The sequence below is a fragment of the Triturus cristatus genome, chromosome 3_2 (genome assembly GCF_964204655.1).
Source record: "Triturus cristatus chromosome 3_2, aTriCri1.1, whole genome shotgun sequence".
NCBI lineage: Eukaryota > Metazoa > Chordata > Amphibia > Caudata > Salamandridae > Triturus > Triturus cristatus.
This window is the reverse complement of record NC_140584.1, coordinates 452,169,126-452,189,934: the sequence shown is the minus strand read 5'-3', so window position 1 is coordinate 452,189,934 and position 20,809 is coordinate 452,169,126. Positions and strand designations below refer to the sequence as shown.

Below are 20,809 nucleotides of genomic sequence, written 5' to 3'. Positions count from 1 at the left end.
GTTTCTTTTTTAATCTTTCTAGACTAGTCAGTTTCTCACTTGCCACATTAGAGGGAGTATTGTTAGCTGGTATCGGTGTATGGAAAAGTGAAGGACCATTAATCAATCTCGCTATATATTCCTCGGTATAAGTTGGGATAGTGGATGTAGACATAGTCTAATAGCGAGTGTTTATATGAGGTAGGGCTTCTGGCTGGCCTATGAGTTAGGTCGATGTACATAGATCAAATAGATGAGTAGAATAATTTCTTTATAGTATATCTTAATATAGCCACTAAAAAGTGGAACCCTTGCAGTGAAGCCACTGCTCGTGCAAGTGTTTTTAAAGGACAAGGGTACCCCTTGTGTGAACCTGGGGTGATACAATGTGGAAGAAAACAATGGTTCGGAATGGCCTAAGAAGGTCCAGTGCAACGAGAAACCCTTAGGAGGGCGGATGATTTGGTATAGGTTCAAAGACTCATACGGGAGAGTAATACTTAATATAGAGAAACAGGGGACAGGAAAGGTCAATATATGACACTTATTTATTGTACATAGGTTGAATTCAAGTGCTCACATATTTAGTGACAAAAAAGCGTGACATGCAGGTGAGGGTGGACTCTTTAAAAAGGAACATCGCATTGGCAACAATAGAGAACCATTTTTTCTTTTGGTTAAATCAGTACAAAAAAGGTTCAAGTTGCGTAAGGTCGACGACGTTTCGAACTCAATTATTTGAGTTCATCTTCAGGACAAATGTGAGCATATGAACTCTAAATGTGGAAAATGCAAAAATAAACAAGTATAAATAACTCATAAATAAGTCCCCGAACTGTAAATAGCATCACAATCAAGTAAATGTAAGGTACACAGTGTTCTCCAAATAGTGATGCAGATTCATTTAGGTGATAATTGATAACCTGGGAGAATAAATCATGGTGACGGACCTGAGCAGTCTACTGCCCAGAAAAATGGAAGCATTTAAGCAATTGCAAAGTTATTTTCAAGAGACTCTGGGCTCACAAGGGCGAGGTAATTATTAGAAGTGCTAGCAAGGAAAGGAGGGGGCGTCAGGGCGCGCGAATAGAATGGATCACTTACTGAGCATATGTAAGGTTAAGTAATGGGGTTGTCGTCAGTTAAGGAAGATGCAACGGTGTGCTCGTCACAGCAGTGAAAGTCTCGATGGGAACCAAACGCCTGGGGAAACGGAGTGATTTTCGGTTAACAGGACATAGTACGGTGTGGATTTAAGCGAGAATACGGGGTTGTGCCAGGATAAGGGAAGACACTTACTGAAGTTACAAACTTAGTCCAACCTTCTCAATGTATGGAGGCGGGGTTCCGGTGCCGAAAAATTCAGTGAATGTATCGGAAGAGACCAGTTGCCTGGGGAAAACGGAATTACAGTTAACACGACGTGGTCCGGTGTAGATACACGAGAGTACGGGGTAGTGCCAGAATAAGGGGAAGACACTTACTGAAGTAAAGGACTTAGTTCAACCTGCTCAATGTATGGAGGCGGGGATCCGGTGCCGGGAAATTAATCTGTAATGGAGGGGGAGTAAGAGATTACCGTCAGGCGGATATTAAGGCCGCGAGAGAGGGGAGGGTGAATAAGGTAATCGCCGAAGTACTTACTCATTACAGGCGGCACACGGTTCAGTCAATGGGGGTCTCACGGGGGGTGGAGCGGGCCCTGGATGCGTGCAGGTACGCGCAGCGACTGGCGATGTGGTGGGAGGGGGAGGGTATTTAAGGAACAGGGTTGCTAATGGTTACGTGAAGCGTCTGCAGCTGCGCGAGTTGGGACGCGCGAGGGCCCAGCATCGAGAGTAGGCTCATGAGATGCCTGTAATCAAGCGATAGAAATTGGGAAAGGCAACATGCAAGGATGTGCTCGAATGTTGAGTACTGGGACAGTGCATGATTCCAGAACGCTGGGCAAGACAGTTTTGAGACTTGCTAAGTCTAGGGGGAGCAGAAAATCTAAAAATTAATTGAAATCAAGGGGATATTAGTTAGGTCAATTATTAGAATGCAACAACAGTTAATAGACAATCATCTTTGGGGTTCTAGTAATTGCGCGATCAGTCTACATTCAAGTGTATACATATAGTACAAATGCAAAACAGTACATAAACGATTGCATGGCAGAAAAAAGGACAAAAATGCATATACGTGGTCTTGGGGTAATCAAGAAATTAGACTGGAGTTTCAAGAGTTAGTGGCACACTTGTACATCACAAAGGCTCTGCCTGGGCACTCTCACAAAGGGTTTGTCACTAGTCTTTTGTGAACCCGGACAAGCCGGGCCAGGACAGGGAATAAGTGGATGCCTGATACCTCAGGGGGGTGGAAACCTCTAGAAGCTTCCTCCACTAAAAAGTGGGCACCAGCTATGAATATTGGACCTCAGACATCAACTCTTTAGTACAATTCTTGACCCGTGGACTCTGCCAGGAGGAAGGACTGCTGTACTGCTGAAAGAACTGTCACTGGACTGGACTGCTGCTCTGAAGGACTGCTGCCCTACTGTACTGATCTGCCATCTTGGCGCCCTCCTTGCCTGGGTGAGAATGACTGGCCCTGCATCTCTATAACCAGGACCCCAGAGGGACTCCAAGGGCTAGTTTGCTGGCATCCTGATCAAGAGCCTTAGGGACATACAGGCTTCCAACAACCTTGAACCCAGCACTTGAACACTACCATCTTTGAGTCCTTTGCCTCCCAAGTGGTGTCACTCCAGTCCTGGACCCTTGGACGTGGGTCTGAATGTGCTCATCTCCCTCAGAACTGGTGCTTCACCTATGCTGCTCAACCCATCATCCTTTGAATCAATGCATCACCTCTGCTGTGCACCACCCATCGCAGCCCACTGGAGCAAATGCATCTCCACACAAGGATATCGCCTTGCCCAGCACATCTAATCAGAACCACCGCTGTGCAACGCATTTCCATGCATGGACATTGCACTTTGTAGATCGCCAGAAACGCTGCTGTGTGATGCATCTCCTCGCTTGGACTCTGCATTGCCTCTTCTATGCAATATATCCTCGACACAGCACTCTGCATCTCTTCACAACCAGTATTCTACATTCAGCTAGCCCAAGTGGGTCCCAGTAGCCTGCCCGCACTCCATCGCGGTCGGTCTAAACTTGTGACTTTGTCCCAGGCCTGCACAACCAGATAACTACATATGGCACTTTGTGCTTTTTGGATCTAGTTTCAGTTAAATCTTTAAAATTGCATATCTCTGGGTCTACTGATTGTTTTTTTTGCCATTTGGGTCTTGATGTAGTTATTAAAATGTGTTCTATTTTTCTAAATTGGTATGGGATTTTTTGTGTTGTGTTTTCATATTATTACTGTTTGAAGTGCTGCACAATTCCTTAAACATTGCCTCTAAGTTAATTCTGACTGCTCTGTGCCAAGCTACCAGAAGGTTCAGCACAGGTTAATTTGGGGGCTTGCTTGTGAGTTCACCCTGACAAGGATTGTGATTCCTGCGAGAGTAGGGTTTCACCCCCCTGAGCCAGTAACCGTGTTTCTTACATAAGGCCTACCTTCTTCTTTTCAGAGGAGTAAACACCAACGATAGGAAAACCTGTGACATAGGCACTAATCTTTCAGTGTACCCAATGGTTGCTCATGTGAAGTGTATGCTTTTGTACCTTGTTTAGGATAACCAGCTCTGCATTACCTTTTTGACACACGAGTAGAATTCATACACACAGTTACACTACCTGATGATTGCTTTCAAATAAAATACATGCGTGAAAGGATTAGAGATATACTCTTCAAAAGGTATTCCATGTTTATTACAGCAGCAACTGGGTTGACTGGGGATATTATATGTTGAATTATAGATGCTAACAGTGAATAAGAATCATTTTTCACTGAGTGGTTCTGAGTGACATCAAATAGACAAGGAGAGAGACTCTTGAGTTGTCAATTAAATCATTCATAATCCCTGTGGTGAAGAACATCGCCCTTAATCAAAGTCTAGGCATGTATAATTCTTTGTTTTATATGTCACCCCAAAGAGCATATGCTCCTACTTACAAAATGTACACAGCAGCTCAAGAGTAATGGGGAACCATATTTAACATGCAAAGAATGTATACAAGTGAACCTGGCCTCCTGCTACCAACCCTCTTGACAACAATCCTCCTCCTGCCTCAAGTTAAAAAGAAACCTATCTCTCCTCCTTCCACCCACCACCCTCTAAAAAAGAACTCTCCCATGCCCATCTCCAAAATATGAGAAAACACCTGCCTCCGACCACCCACTTACCCACACCTCTCTCTGCAGATTGGCATCCTCCCACCCACCCCCACCACCTTGGCACTCACTCAGAGCAAAGAGCTGGCACCACTCAGACAACAGCTCTATGAGAGCTGACTATCAGCACAGCTTCATTTTCCCTCTCAACGTGGGTCAGCAGAGACCCAACTAGAGAGAAGGCATTTGGTGTAGGTACAATGCTGCCCATGTTCTCCTGCCTCCCTGGAAAAATAGAAGTGCAGGTACTCTGTAGCAGAGTACCTGCTTGTTTCTGAGAAGTTATGGTACTCTCTAATTAAAAGTATTACGTTTTTCTTGAGAAGTGAAGGTACTCTCCCTCTCAAAATAAAAAAGTGCTGATACTCAGTACTGGACATTACCGGCCCATTTAAAGCATTGTCCTGTAGAGGGGGGGGGGGGGGGGGGGGGGTGTCGTCCGAACAAAAGGGAAGAGAGGCTTCTCTGGGGTGATGTCACAGCCAGTTCCAGTAACAACTACTGTGATATCACTGCAAAGAATATCCGGACTTTGGCCTGGTTATTAATGATGAAGGCTACCTATGCAAGCCACACAACAAGTGCATCACTTTTAAAGTGCAGAAAAAATAGGGGAATTGTAATATATATTCCGATTACGACAGATTTCACCACTCCTGAAAAGTGATTCTATTGCAATATGACGCACATAAATAAAGTGGCTGTCTACCACCAAAAGGCTGTATACACAAACACACACACACTCGCTTATGGGCAAAACATCCTAAATCCACCCGAATAACATACGTTTTCATTGTGATAATATTGGTACCACATCTGGGAATGTCCCTGATATTTAGAGTGAACTCCTTCAGCAAGGATCATTCAGCGCGTTTCAAGTTCTTGGATGTAAATTTCACAAATGGACAAGTCAACCAGCAGAATACAATGATATAAGAGAACTACAAACATCTAATTTACTTTATCCCTTGCCATGACATCTCAAACTTGGGACCAACATTGTGAAGTCTAATCTTCACACTATCACCTCTTTTATTGGGAGCAGGAAGATCAAGCTATGAAAACAGTCATTCCATTCTCTAAAAACCTTTCAGCGTTTAAAAGAAACATGACATGAAGAACTGTAAAAAGACCTAAGACTAAATACCCTGTTAGTGTTGGAATACATGTTCCTTTTAGATTCACTCAATGGTTGTAAATAATTAATAATAGGTTCTTGCTCGGTACACCAGCGATGGGCAGTGCTTTATGAACGGAAAAGCAATTAGAGAGACCCAGTGAAATCTGAATCGGACGCATAGAAAAACTGTGCTCACCACAAAGGCAGAGTGGAAACTTCCAAGCGCTTGCCCTAACTAGACTGTGACACCACTGAGACGTGGAGGAGAACAGTTTCTATTTAGGCGGAATGGAAACCTGCTCATTGTCAGGGAATATAAACACGGTATTGTTACTTGTTTTCCCAAAGTACATTCTTACACAATGGCACACACATATTAGCCTAGTGTACTGCATGGCTTCATTTCTGCTCCAATAAAGCTGACTGGGAATCTTTCAATGCATTGACACACCTACTAATATATCATGAAATTAGATTTTCAAGGTTACCATAACATTGCTTTGAACATTGTCAATCACCCACCGGAAGTGGTGTAAAAAGCTAAGCTAAGTACAGAGACCCCCAGTTTTTCTCAGGAACCCAATGCTGGTATTGCAGATGCCGGACCTACCGACCACCAAGGCTGCCTGGTCTTGCTTTGATCTCAGCCTCTTTCTTGGTCCCTCCTGTATTTCCTATCACTTTATCTCAATCTTGAATTATTATTCTTACTACTACTTTTTCACATTGTTTTACTACTTTCTGTCCCTTCCCCTTTCTACCTTTTCGACCTTTGTCCCTTGCTGTGGGTCAACACCTGAGACGAAAAATCTATTCTGGTTCCCAAAAACGAGTATTGGTGCCCACCGGCACAAATTAGGCATGGCAGGAGGTCACTTTTATTGAAAATCAATAATCAGAAAATGTCGGGGGTATAAAATCTTGTGTCTGTCATACAAGTAATATAACTGCACCAGCATCCTATTATCTACAATTGTGAATCATTCCGAATGTATTTCATATTTCAGTGAGGCATAGACGCAATTATGTTGCCATTTTCAGAATATATACATACAACTTGGAGCCACTCACAAGTCAACATAATTTATTTGTATTTTACATGCAGGCTGGAAGTGGTTAGAACTCCAGTTTCACGTTCACTGATCTTGAAATTAAATATATGCGGGCGAGGACCTGTGCACAGCACCGAGTTAAAATGAGAGCCTTGTGACTTTTAAACATTGAACCCATGTTCAGTACATCTGTCTGACTTATCAGAGATTGATCAAAATCACAAAATATAGCAAGCCTCTTTTAATGGTATTCTGCTGTGTAACGATGATGAGAAAGGGAGCATTTTTTAAATTCTGAAAGTAAGGTGCACGCTCACAAAAAACATTTTACTGTACATTACATAGGGCACATGGCGCAGACGATAAATACATCATTTGATATGCTCTCAAAGGATGTACATATTTATGTAAACAATTGTGGCACCCAGTCACTTACTGATGATACATTCGCAGCACGTCATATAGATAATCTTTTTCGGCTTCATTGTCAATCAGCAAGTCAACCTGTAAATAAAACACATATTTTCAAATGTTTAAGCACAGTTCCCAGATCACTGCAATGAAAGACAATCCTATGAAACGCAGGCAGATAACCAATTTTAGTCGCATTTGCAAGCGCTATAGAAGCGAAGGTGAGTTCATGTTCCATTGTGAACCTGCCCCAGGTGTGAACCTGCAGCGCCCTACCTGATGCGGACTGTGATGGTGAAGAAATGCCTTCAGGAACCGTTTCGGGCACTCACTAAAGTTGCCCATCCTCAGCGCGGAGATGGCACTCGGGTGCTGCGGCTGCCACTCATGCCTATGGACCTGCCGCTCTGGTCGCGTGCAGTCCTGTACCGCAGAGTTCTGGCAGCGGGGACATTTAGCTGGTTTGCTGTTACTACTTCTTTCCTCACTCCAGAACTCAAGCATTCACGGAGAGGCGGGTCGAGTTACGACACTTTGGCAGTGTTGCTAATTATTCACTAGCAACCGAACAATGACAATATGCTGAAAATCTTTAACATTCCTCGTTTTTATGAAAAGAGGAAACCATAGATTTAGAGCAATGGTTTTAGCAGTATATTTTATGAAGATGACGTATTTACATTTTAACCAATTTCCTTTTAACGTTACCTGCTTTAAACAAACAGTTCCATGCTTTCCTTCAAATAAACAATGATTAGTGTCCAAGCAGAAGAGAAGTTAGGAAAAAAAACTGCAAGATTGACTAATACAAATAAGAACTGCTTAATCCAGTGTACACTTTAATATAATTATCTTCCTACCACTTTGTCTCTTGTTCCATTTTATTCCAAGAACAGAAGCGAATCCTACAACTGGATATGCATTGGTGGATTTATTTTGCATAGCTAGTGTTCACAAATCGCATCTAGCATATGTATTTTGAAAGATTTTTTTGCAACTAAATCGGCACTATTACTTTCTTTTGCAAAGCAGGAAGCATGATCGTTCGAAGTGCAATGTGGAATACAATTGCAAAAAAGGAAAATGCAAACATTTTATTACATACCTGTAATCTTTCGTAGATCCTTGTGACAAAGTGGATTATTAGCTAGAGTGGATGTTGTTCCACCACAAGTAATAAGGACACTCTTTCTTTTAGATCCAGTTAGGTTTCAGTATTTTAAACGTGAGCTCAACCCCTGGTAGCTGAAGCACAGAGAAGATTGACTTAACACAAGGAAATATGTAAAGCATTTAAAGGTACCAAAACAGTTAAAAAGTTGAAAAAACAGCACAATAAAAATCCCACTCCAATTTACAAAAATACAAAATAATGTAATGAACAACATGACAAAAACGTAAAGTGGGAAACCAGTGATATATATTTTTACAATGTTAAATAAAAATAGTGCGAAAAATAGTTCTGTACCAATGGCTGCCATCTGGTTGTGCATGACCGGGACCTAGGATCGATTTAAGGTTGACCTTGTTGGAGTGCGGGTCAGATACAGAAATCATGTTTGACCCAGTCAGAAGTTTTAATTTCTCAACTGAGCTTATGGAATGGAAGCGAAAAATCATCAGTGGGGTAATGCAACTGGTTGCAGCCCAGAAGAACTCCACTAGGCTGGAAAGTCATCATACGAAGTCCCAGTGAAGCTTTTGGCTTTTAAGCAGGAAAGATCTGAGCAGGAGAAATTAAAATTCGCACCCATGAAAGGTCCCTCGCTGGATGGATTCTTTTGATGCTTTCTCCCCATGAAGACTTCTACCTTGAGACGTAGTCATTATTTTGGACCTCAGATTCCTTCTGCAGGGAATTCTGGAAGCTGTTGCCAAACAGGGCTCCGCGAGCCCGGATGCACAGTTTACAACTTGCGCTTTAGGCACCACATACTTATCAATAACAGTTTGCACTATCGCAATATTATCAGTCACTGAGTGTTTGGGTCTGAAGTCCGCATGGACAAGTGGTATCACACCCTTTGAGAACGCCTATATTTTGAGGGGTCCCAAAACACTTGAGGCAAAGATCTTCCTTGTTGCACCGAGTAATGCAATTTGATGGTAATTACAGGGAGAAAGGCGGGAATCTTTTTTGTGCAGGGGACTACTACACTTCCTGTGCAAAAACTTGGTATTTGTCTAATTTAATAACAGTGACAGAAAAGGGGAGTTAGGAGCCTACTCTATCCTTCTGGGTCGCCCTGTAGTACTTGTATGGGAATCATCAGGACCCATCGCTGCGGGAGATCTTGCTGTCCTTATCTGTTTCTCCTTTTGAGATGTTATAAACCGATCAATCTCGGGAATAGGTTTAGAGAACTCCTCACGACCCGTTGAGGTAGTGTTAATGGCATACAGTTCAGAAAAGTAATTGATCCATTCTTTATGAGAGATGGAAATAGCAGCTGAGTTTTTTCCTGCTGCCCGTAAACTTAGAAATAAGCCGCCCAAAGATTTTACAATTCTTTTTTGTAAGGCTGCTTGCTGCAATTCTACCCAGTTCTTATCCATGGTGTTTTTACTATTTACTGAGAAAATGTCCTCCTTTTCCTTCGTAGAGCTTGAATTTCTTTACCCCTTGTGACAAAGAAAACAATAAATTGATGACGAACGAGCAGAAAGTTCAGCTTCCTTTGACTCTTTTTTCCTTACGAGTTAATCACCTCCTCTGAATATCGAGGACAGCACTTGAGATTATCTCTTCGAATGTCAGAATGGAATGTCTTTCTTCAAATGGATGGTGTAGACGTGATGACATGCCTACTACATTCATCTTGGTTTTGTTTGTAGAAATCCAGATAATTAAACTTTGCTTACGGGCTATAGAAGCATACCCATGTCCTACTGTTAGTGACCATAAGGACGTTGGATGTAGTTGTAATTTGAGTTAAGATTATAATATTGCGTGGTCGCTCACTTGAACAAACTCGTTCTAAAGAGCAAAAAATTTCTGATATAGGTCATAACTGGTTATAATGTATTCAATAATAGAGGAACCAGTAACCCCCTTTTTTGATAAAGGCAGCAGGGATATAGCCATCAGTTCTTCCATTTAAAATCACACCGTTTATTACGTACAATTATTCCAATAGCATTCTTCCACATTTGTTGGCCTTTATCTGAGGTGGAAAGACTGGATCAGGAATGGACCAAGCTTCTCCCAGATCTGTTTTTATGGCTTTTATCAAGGCATTTGAGATCTGTGCGTTAAGGTCGCCCATTATTATCATTTGGGAATTCCCACCAGACTCAAGGATGGACTCTATTAGATCAAATATCTCATTCATCAGTGGGTTGAATTCTAGGCTGGGTGGAATGTAGATGTTGAATAAAAATAGAGTATAAGCAGAATAAGCACTTTTGTGAAGTTTGTTTATTTTGATGCAGTGCATAATATTGCACGGAAATTGTATTATTTCAAAGTCCCAATATATCGGAACTGTAAGGAGGATAGAGAGACCACCCTTAGCATGGCCTTTCCAACCCCTTATAGCAGGAACAACAATAACAAAATAATTGTCCCACTCAAATTTAGCTACAGACCAAATCTTCTAGAGATATATAATTGCTGGGCAGAATCTCACCAGGCTGTGTAACTTAAACATTTCTAGTCCAGCCAGGTTCCAGGAGATAATTGCCAAGTTATAGGTAAAAAGACAGTTGGGAGTTACTGTTTAATTTATTTTCATTTACATTCCTCAAGAGACATCCATTTTTGTATTATCCTCTTTTGGCAGGCTTTGACTACATATCAGTCTGCCTCTTTTATCAATATAAACTGTTAGTGTGTGCACAGATCCATTATCGCCCTCATAACCATTTCTGTTAGGTGGAGCAATCAGGTTTTTCCCTCCCCTGTCAAGTGCTTGCATTTGGAACAGCGGGCGGGAGACTTATAATGAATTCCCACGATGTCAAAGCCATTCATGTGGAGTCTTTCACTTTCCTGAAGCACTATTGATGGGGATCATATTAGACCAAAAATCTACGTACGCTGTGGAAAAATCTTGATTTTTAGGAAAAGATAACAGATTTATTTCAGAGGAAGCAAGGGACTTGAGTTGCGGGAAGATATGCAATAGGATTACGATTCTTTGTACATTTAGAGGATCTTTCCCATTAGCTAAAAATCTTATATCTCGAGGACTTGATAACGATTTAATAATGGCTCTGCTATAGAAGACCCGCAGTGAGAGCTTACTGCCAAAGCTACATGTGAGGGAGACCTGCTTTCCGGCTGAGGCATAGAGCTTACAAATTAGGGACCAGTGGGTTTAGTTGCGCTTGTGCTTTTTTTCAGGTGGGAGTAGAGGCACGATTGATACTTGGCCTACCTGTGAGTTTGCCTTTTTAGTTGTGCTGTTGCTTGCACCGTCAACCTCAGCATTATTGAGGGCATCTATTGGAGCAAATTTTACTAAATGGACTTCCACTTAGTAATTCTGCGATTTGCTTTTATTCTTCTTCCTCACAGACTTCTTCACTTCTTGTGTTGTTGAAGTGGTGTGGGGGGGATTTTTCGAGAAACTTACTCCATTAGAACATTTAAATATTGGGTATCAAGGAGAAGCAGCTGTCTCAGTACTTGTCTCCTGATCAAGAGATGATTCTGCAAATAAGTAGGGAGTAAACTGTTCCTGTACCTTCCCCATTCTCTTTTTTTCACTTTCTGTATATTTTTGCTTGTTTTAGTTGCACTTAACTTTTTGTGAATGTTCCAGGAGGATTGTCTTTTTAAGCCATTAATGTCTTCACTTGTTTGAACTCCCCTCCAATATCTGCTCTTCCGGCAGTTGACAGATCATTTTGATTAAATAAAGAATTTAGTATTGTAGTTTGGATTTCTAGTGTGTGATCAAAATTAGATGTTGCTTTCTCCAGAAGTAGTAGTATAGATTTGAGCATCCTCTGTAATGACTGTAGGACTCAGAGAGGATTGCATGATCATTTGCGGTTTGAAACAATGTAATAGAGGAAAATCTGGAGAGCAGGATAGATTCACTTCAATCTCGGTTACATTGCTCGGTGTACTATTAAATAGTTCTAAAGTCTCTTTCTTCAGTTTGCTTTCAGCCGTGTAATGGAGCTAACTCCGATCTATATCTGGTATATATACAATTCGTTGGCAAGGCATGGATAGAGACAACTTCTGGAATTATCTGTTGGATACTTGAGTCAGTAAAAAGGGCGGTGCTATTTATTTCTGTATTTATTACAGCTTTTGGCTCTTGATCTGCTATGCTGTTTGCTGTGTTGTCACTGAATTCTGCGTCAATCATTGCATTGCCTCCTTTTGGTGTTTTCCCATTTCCTGGTGTTGTAGGAGCTAATGTAGGGAAGGATTCAGGCATTGATGTTAATCCTTCTAAACTACCTATTAGCACAGACTTTTCTTGCCTCTCTTTACTGCTTGTACTGTTTCTTGCTGCTTCATTGCAACGGTCTGAGTTTTTAGCTTTTTAATTGCCATGTTAGAGAGACAAGTTTTTCTCCCCTAGATGTGATTGATCACCACCTTCACATACTACAGCAATAGTTTGAGGTTTAGATTAATACGTACAAACTTTCAAGGCTTGAAATCCGAGTAGTAAACATGTGGGGGTAAACCAGAATCAGTGGAAATTGTATGAAAATTAACTGAGAATTTAATTTGAATTAGATTGACGAAGTACAGTGGCTGGCAGAATGGGTGTCACTTCTACTGATTCCCCCACAGAACAGAGTATGTACAGTGGGTGCCGGGAGTGCTAGTACTCCGCCTCTGCAAGCCACACCTACTTCTAGCTGTGTCGCTTATGCAGATGCAGGGACTCGCCTTTTGCTGAGTACTCTATGCCTACAGCTTCTCCCACCACCCTATGCCGACCCGTCGTACAACACTGTAGACACGTAGTAAGATTCACAGCAAATCTTCCATCTTGAACAACTCTTGTCCCAGTTGTAATTCAGGCTGAAAGATCCTTCCATTTTTTGCAGGTTGCTGGTTTTCTCAAATCTTGTAGATTATTATAGTGGTTGAATACACCAAGCAGTTTGCCTCAGTCAATGATTTTACTTTCGGATTTAGTCTCTGAAACAAATGTCAAAATCTTCCAGTGGAACAAGTCTGTGGCTGGCAAAGATCCGTCGAAATAGAATATGTCATCATCGAGCTCCCACTGAAGGTTTTGGCGGCAGGAAGCGACCGCTAGGCAGTGCTCCCAAAGGGGGGAACATCCTTAACATCGCGGTTAGTACACCGCGATGTAGTTACATCACAATCGTTACAACGACTGCGATGTTACCACGCCATGCCATTACAACGCAAGTCTTTACATGGACTTGTGCTAGATGGCGTGCTAACATTACAAATAGTGTAGTTCACTATCCCAACACCTTCCCTACTGTTAAGTGGACTGGAGTTGGAATAGTAAATTACGCTTTTCTAATGTTAGCACGCCATCTAGTGCAAGTCGATGTAAAGACTTGCGTTGTAAAGGCATGGCGTGGTAACATCGCAGTCGTTGTAACGACCGCGATGTAACGGTACGCGTTGTAAAAACTCGCGTTGTAACATCGTACATCCTCCCAAAGGCCAATTACCCTTCCTGGCAAGTACAGCTGAATCAATTTTGACTGTGGCAAAGACCTCTGAGCCGGATGTACCTGGTTTTCTCTCCCACTTTGGGAGGCATATCCCTGGAAAAACCGTAGCACCTTGATTCAATCCTCGGGAAGAAGAGAAAGATCTGTCAAATCAATTCTTTAGCCCTCAGCTCCCCAGCACAGGTTCCAAAGCAACATGTCTCTCCAGCTCATTTGCAGGGTCCAGTCCACTATGGTCAGCTGAGTCCTCTTGGAGTCAGGAGTCATTGTCCTTTTTGAGGACCTGAAGCAGGCAAAGAGGAGGCCAACAATTTGACTCTTGGAGACGAATTACAGCCCCCAGGTGCAGGAGGAGCTCAGAGCAGTTCATAAGGGAGTTCTCTTCTTTCAGAACTAACCAGAGATCATGAGTCTTCTTTCTTTCAACAGGGCCTTCTTCAGAAGGAATAGTCCCAGGTCCAGGATTGTTCTGAGGAAGGGGTGGTTGAGGAACCAAATCATATGTACTAGGCTGTGATTGGAGATATTCTCTCACCCAATCTAATATTACCACTCCCCGGGGGCGCTAGAGGGCGCACAGCGGAATGCCTCTTGAGACAGCTCCGCCGGACAGGGAGAACTAATGGCGCAACAGGCGTGATCAGAGAAGCGCCGCCGCTCGAAATTGATGCCTCGGTGATCGGAGGTCGGCGTCCACCCGTGGCGGGTGCAGAGATCTCCCGAGCGGCCCGGCGGCCCCGGCAAGGCGGCGCTGAACATCCCGATGCGAGTGCATCTAACGGCTGGCAAGATGGCGGCGCCCGGGAGGACGGAGGCGCGCCGAGGTCGGGAGCCGCTGTGACCGCGGACGCGGGCTGCCGCGGGGAAGGAGATTGCTGCACTGATTGCTGCCTCCGCAGGCTGGACCAGCGCTGGTGAGCTGGGAGCTTCGTGGCTGTGCGGGACTCTAGGAATGGAGGACGCGTGGTGACTGCTGAGGCCGGGTGAGGGCGCCACGCGGCGGGGACAACGAAAGAGGCTGAGGAAGATGCGGGATCGGCTCTGAAGGCCGCTGCGCGCTGCCCGCCCGCCGGGATGGGGGCAGGTGCCGACCTGGTGGCTGCTGTGACATTGTCCGCGTGTGTGGCGCTGGCACCGCGCTGGGGCGCTAATGGGACAACTGCGACCTGGCGCATCTGTTGGGGGAGATGTGCAGAGACCACCGACATATTGGCCATCACTACACGGGAGAGCCTGGAGGGTGTCGCACTGGCCTGGCGCGCCAGAGATGACAGCCGCCCCTGCCTGCGCATAGCGGATTGCTCCTTGCCCCCCACTTGAGCCGCGTGCGGTGGCCGGAGAACAACTGGGCCCCCGGGTATTAAGAACCACGCTGCACACTGGCGCCCTGCCCCCCTTGCTCACTGACCAGGCGAAGGGGGCACCGCGTGGTCTGGGCGTCGTTGCGGCTGGGTGTGAACGGAAGGGTGTGGGCAGTGAAAAGTGCGGTGGTGAAGAGCACGATCGGCTGGGGACCTGAGAGGGCCTTGGGGACTGGTGCTCTGCCAGACTGGAGTCCACTGCATCTGCGGGTGCGCCATCGCCGCTCGATAGACTTGCAAGCCGGGTACCCGGGGGACCGACAGAGGACGGCCGCAAGATGGGGAAACCGGAGAAGACGCAAACCAAACTCCCATTTGAGGCCAAACGTCAGACCAAGGGCGCTGCGGCGCTGTCGGACACTGCCATGGATGCAGGAGAGCCGACGCCTGCAGGCATGGAGGGAATACTGAAGGCCATCCAGCAGAGCCTGCAGGACGTCCATGGCAAACTGGACACCATCAAGCTGCGTGTCGACAACATGGCGGCCAAGCTGGAGGGGCACAGTGAACGGCTGATGGAGGCGGAGACCCGCATTGGAGCGGTGGAGGATATGTCGCAGACCACGGCCAAAAAATGTGGGGAGACCGAGCGACTGCTGGAGGCGCTAAAACACAAGGCGGAGGACTTGGAGGCGCGATCGCGGCGCAATAACGTGCGAATCACGGGGGTTCCGGAATCCACCAACACTGGCCGGATGGAAACGTACGTCGAGGAGCTGATTCGCAGCGTTCTCGGCGCGGAGCACCTCTCCCCGATGTTTCTGATTGAAAGAGCGCATCGGTTGCTGGCCCCGAGGCCGAAGCCTGGGGCGCCCCCGCGTCCTATAGTCGCCAGGGTCCTAAACTATAGGGACCGAGATGCCATCCTCAGACTAGCGTGAGAAAAACGGCAGATCACACACCAGGGTAATACCCTGGAATTCTATCCGGACTTCACGGTAGCAGTCCAGCTGGCACGGAAGGAGTTCAACCCAGTTAAGAAGAAACTGCACGACCTCAGCATCGATTATGCCATGCTCTACCCTGCCAGGCTTCGTATAACGCATGGGGGCCGTGCAACGCTGTGCCACACGCCTCAGGCGGCACAGGACCACGTCAAAAAAATTGGAGCCAAGCGTAAAGAGAGGCAGAGAAACGATCAAGCGGCTGACACCGACTAGTACCTTGAAGAGGAGAGCTGCCTGAGAGGTGGCGACTGCGCTGCCCATCATGAGGTGGTCCTGCGGCTTCGACGTGGAGGCCACTGCGGATCGGCGCGGACGGCGATGGCCTCTCTGGACTGTCGGAGACTGCACGTGTGAGGGTCACGAACTGAGCTGCTCACGCTAACACCCGGCTGATAACTGGTAACTTTAATGAGGTTCAAGCCCTGGCGGGACTAAGGTAGCCCTTTTTCTTTTTCCTTTTTGATTACTGCCGAGGAGGTAATGATATAATGTACTGGGGCCCACCTATTGGTAAACATTGATGCTTTCTGTTGTGGTCACATGGAGCCCGTGGGAATGGGAGATAACGGGCTAGATGGATAGTTGGAGGACTGGGCTCTGGTGGCCGAGGCTGGGCCCCTGGTGTAAGTGACAGCACCGGGAGGGACAGATGATAGACGATCGGGGGTTGGAATACAGCTCCTTTAATAGCGGGGAAGTGGTGCTGCGGGCTAGCCGGCATGGATAGATAATGTGGTCATTGCGGGCCATGGTAAGGGACGTGATACTGCCTGCACAGATATGGGGGCCCTGTTTTTTTTTTGGGCTCCATCTCATATTCTGTCCCCGTCCACATCCATTGAGTTGGATGGAGAAGTGTGCTCTGGGCGGTCCCCCGAAGCGGGTGATCCCCGAACTCAGTTCATTTAATGTTGGTTTTCATCTGTAGGGTGTGTCTTTGGCATGGTTCGGGTGCTGAAGTGGGTGGGGGGAGGTGGGAAGGGGTTGGGAAGTTGTTATGTTGGTCACTGTGCATGAGACGCATCGCTGAAATCCAAGTACTAATGGGGAGGAAAACTGGGGTCCTTCCAGGCCTAGATAAGCGCTGGGGCGCACTCACTGACTGCGGGGTTGAATGGTGTAATAAAATCGCTACTGGGACATGGCTGAGAAGAAGCTAGGAGCTGGGTGCCTCCGACTGCTCACATGGAATGTGCGGGGGCTTGGTAATCCCAAGAAAATTAGGCAGAAACTGGCATACCTAGACAGGTTACACATCGACATTGCACTCATACAGGAGACTCACTGTGCACCGACACATCAAGCCAATATAGGCCGGAGGTGGGCCGAGTCGGCGCATCACTCTTCATACTCATCCTATGCACGGGGAGTATTGATACTGGTTAGAAAGGGACTAAAATATGCGATAGATGCGGTTGAGGCGGATGACATGGGGCGATTTGTAATCCTATCAGGTCTTCTATGGGGACAGAGGCTGGCTGTTGTGAATGTATATGGGCCAAATGTGGATGACCCGCAATTCTACCACTCACAATGGGGCAAACTGCGAGAACTGCAAACCCCCCACGTGATTTGGGGAGGTGATTTCAATCTTGCGCTTTGCGATGACGTAGATAGATCTGGAGCGACAACAGAATCTCACAGACGCGCCCTGCATGTCCTACAGGACATAATGGTGGAAAGGGGACTTACTGATATTTGGAGAAGGAGACATCCAGAGGGAAGGGAAGCCACACATGCGTCTGCGGCGCACGGTAGCTGGTCCCGCATAGATTACTGGTTGGTGACTGGGGATATTGCCTTATGGACACGGGAGGTTCAACATCTGCCTAGAACGCTGTCGGACCACAGCCCGGTGCTCCTTTCCCTGGAACTTCCGAACTACACGCCACCTCCCTTCAGTTGGAGATTTAACGCTAAAGCGCTACTAGATCCCTTATATGTCGACGCCATCGGGCAGGCAGTGCAGGAGTATTTTGATCACAATGCACCTACTACAAAAGACCCGGGCGTGCTCTGGGAGGCTTTTAAAGCCACAATTCGCGGTGTCTGTATCAGTACTAACGCTGGCATCCTCAAAGACGTACGGCAACAGCTCCAGATGAGGGAGGAAACGCTACGCAATTTAGAACGGGAATATGAGAAAACACAAAATGTTCAAGTACTAGGGGATATTAGGAATACACTTTCCGAGTTCCAAGGCTTCGCGGAAGATGAAATTAAATACACAGCGAAGAGACAGATAGCGAGGGCCTACGGGGAGGGTGGTAGACCGGGCAGACACCTGGCGGCTAACATATGTGAAGGACGCGCCCCACAAAACATTCAGACGATCAGAAATCAACAGGGAGAGAGGAAGTATGGCGAGCAGGCAATATTGGGCGAGTTTGTGGCCACATATGGAGCGATGTACGCATCCAGGCCCACGGCCACTCCAGTTGAAATTGTGGAGTATTTGGAGGATGTGGCGCTAGCGTGGTTGTCAGATACGCACCGGGAATACCTATCTCTGCCTATCACGGTGGAAGAGGTCACAGAGGTGATTAGATCGCTGCCGAATGGAAAGGCCCCAGGCCCAGATGGGTTCACATGCGAATTTTATAAGGCCTTTGTGGACCAGCTGGCTCCTCGCCTGGTGGAGATGTATGGCAATGCCCATGAGCAGCAGAGCCTGCCACCAACCCTAAGGGAAGCACTATTGTTGGCGCTGCTCAAACCGCAAAAGGATCCGGAACTTTGCGACTCGTACAGACCCCTGTCCCTTATAAACGTGGACAATAAGATCCTGGCCAAACTGCTTGCTGCCCGACTGAACCCTTTGATGCCCAATCTGATCCTGCCCGATCAATTGGGATTCATACCGACGCGCTCTACTGCGCACAACACTAGGACACTATTCGCGCTCTCGCACTATCTAACACCCGCGACAAAGGCTGCGGCGGTCTTCTTGGACGCGACCAAGGCCTTTGATTCGTTGGAGTGGACCTATCTAAATACGGTGCTGCGGAGGATGGGCTTTCCACCCATGTTCCTCCAGTGGATACAACTATTATATGACGCGCCAGTGGCGCAGGTTCGGGTGAATAATTATATATCAGAATCCATCGACATTCGGAGGGGGACCAGGCAGGGATGTCCTCTGTCCCCTCTCCTGTTCGCACTGGCGCTGGAGCCACTAGCGTGCAAAATCCGGCAGGGGCATCATTACTCGGCTCTGCAGTTTCCGCAACGGCCATTGCACATATCGTTATATGCCGACGATATGCTGCTATATGTGAGGGACCCAAGGGATAACTTGAACCCGTTATTGAGGGAATACATTAAATTTGCGCACCACTCTGGTGTTAATATAAATTGGGCCAAGTCCCTAATTTTTCCCTTGACGGACGGCACGCAGCCGCACCCCGTGGACTATCCTTTGGAGTGGACGACGGACCCGATAAAATATTTGGGTGTGTGGTATCACAGAGACCCAGAAGTCGTGATTCGGACTAACTATGTGAGGGCAATTGATGCCTTGGAGGTGAAAGTGGGGAGATGGATTCAACTGCCACTGTCTCTGGCGGATCGCATTGCCATTGTCAAAATGGTAGTGCTGCCTAAACTACTATACCTTTTCAATAACATCCCCATCCACCCTCCAGCAGAGGTCTTTCGACGTATTACCTCAATGGTCCTCCGGCTCATATGGGCGGGTAAGACGGCTAGGGTTGAGATGCGGACGCTCACACTGCCCTACAGCCAGGGAGGGTTCGGAGTTCCCGATTTCTTACTATACTACCTCTGTGCGCAAGCGCAATATGCGCATTTTTGGTACCACAAAGTCCCATTCCTCACTCATACTGCCATCGAAGAAGGGGACGCCCTGCCAATCCCACTAGAAGCGGTTATAACACATCGCAGGCCTCCCCTACACAAGAAAGACATTAACACAATAGATGCCACAAATAAAGCATGGCATATTATAGATAGGAAGGCTAATAAATTACCGCTATATGCCCCGGTGCTGCGGCTCCAATGGCATCCGGAAATCTCGGTCACTCAGGAGAAAGTGGGGCTGGAGCTGCTGCGACAGGTCGGCGTCGATACGTTGGGGGATCTGTACGAAGATGGGAACTTTAAAACGCTTGACCACTTGACATTCATTAGTAATATAACTGGACTGTTCCGATTCAACTATCACAGGCTACAAAAAGCGGTGAAACAGCTGTACCCAACGTACCCGGCGGAACCGCCGGAACTGACCGCTCTACAGTGGCTAATCACCACACCCGCGGCCAAGCATTTGGTTTCTACACTGTATACGAAAGTCCAGGCAGACATAGCGGCAACTACACATGCCTCTATGGAGAAGTGGAATAGCTGCTTAGATACACCACTAACAGGGGATGAATGGACTACTGCGTATACGTTAACTGGCATGTTAACGCCCAATGGCAATCTCCGCATCCTCCATTTCAAGTACCTACACCAGACATACTACACGCCTGCCAGGCTACACAGATATGGGCTGCGGGAGGATTCTAGATGTGGCCGCTGTGGTGCAGAGGGGGCAGACTTTGTTCATCTGGCGTGGTCCTGCGGGGCAATTGGGGAATACTGGGCACAAGTGACGCAACTGCTGGGGGCTATGGTGGGCGGTGAGGTGTGCTGCGAGGTCAAAACTTGCTTGCTGGGACTGATGCCCGGGGTCAGGGCCTTAAAGCGTAGATTCTGTGTACTAGCGTTGCTCATGGCCAAAAGGAGGGTCTCGCTCTGCTGGAATAGCAAGCGGGTCCCGAAATCTAAAGAGTGGCTTGCAGATTTAACGTACTGTAGAGATACACTAAGGACCTATGAAGAAGAACTTCCTGCCAGGTCGAAACCAAGAGACTACTGGACGTACCTAACCCAATATTTGCAATTGCAGCCAGGGAACTGACCGCTGTTATTACCTGCGTTAAGGGACGGTGGGCGTGGGGGCCTCTGAATAGGACTGGAACAGCAAGAATGGATGAAGGATGCTGTTGTACTGTGACCGAA

At 46.5% G+C, this 20,809-nt stretch overlaps 1 protein-coding gene across 2 annotated transcripts in view; it reads right to left on the bottom strand.

Annotated features, from left to right (window-relative positions):
• USH1C (USH1 protein network component harmonin) overlaps window positions 1–20,809 on the bottom strand; it is a 739,024-nt gene that overhangs the window by 663,644 nt on the left and 54,571 nt on the right. For both annotated transcript variants that reach the window (XM_085648065.1, XM_085648066.1), the window contains exon 2: window positions 6,875–6,942. In XM_085648065.1, the coding sequence (XP_085504191.1) occupies window positions 6,875–6,942 (68 nt within the window). The remainder of the gene's footprint in view (window positions 1–6,874; window positions 6,943–20,809) is intronic.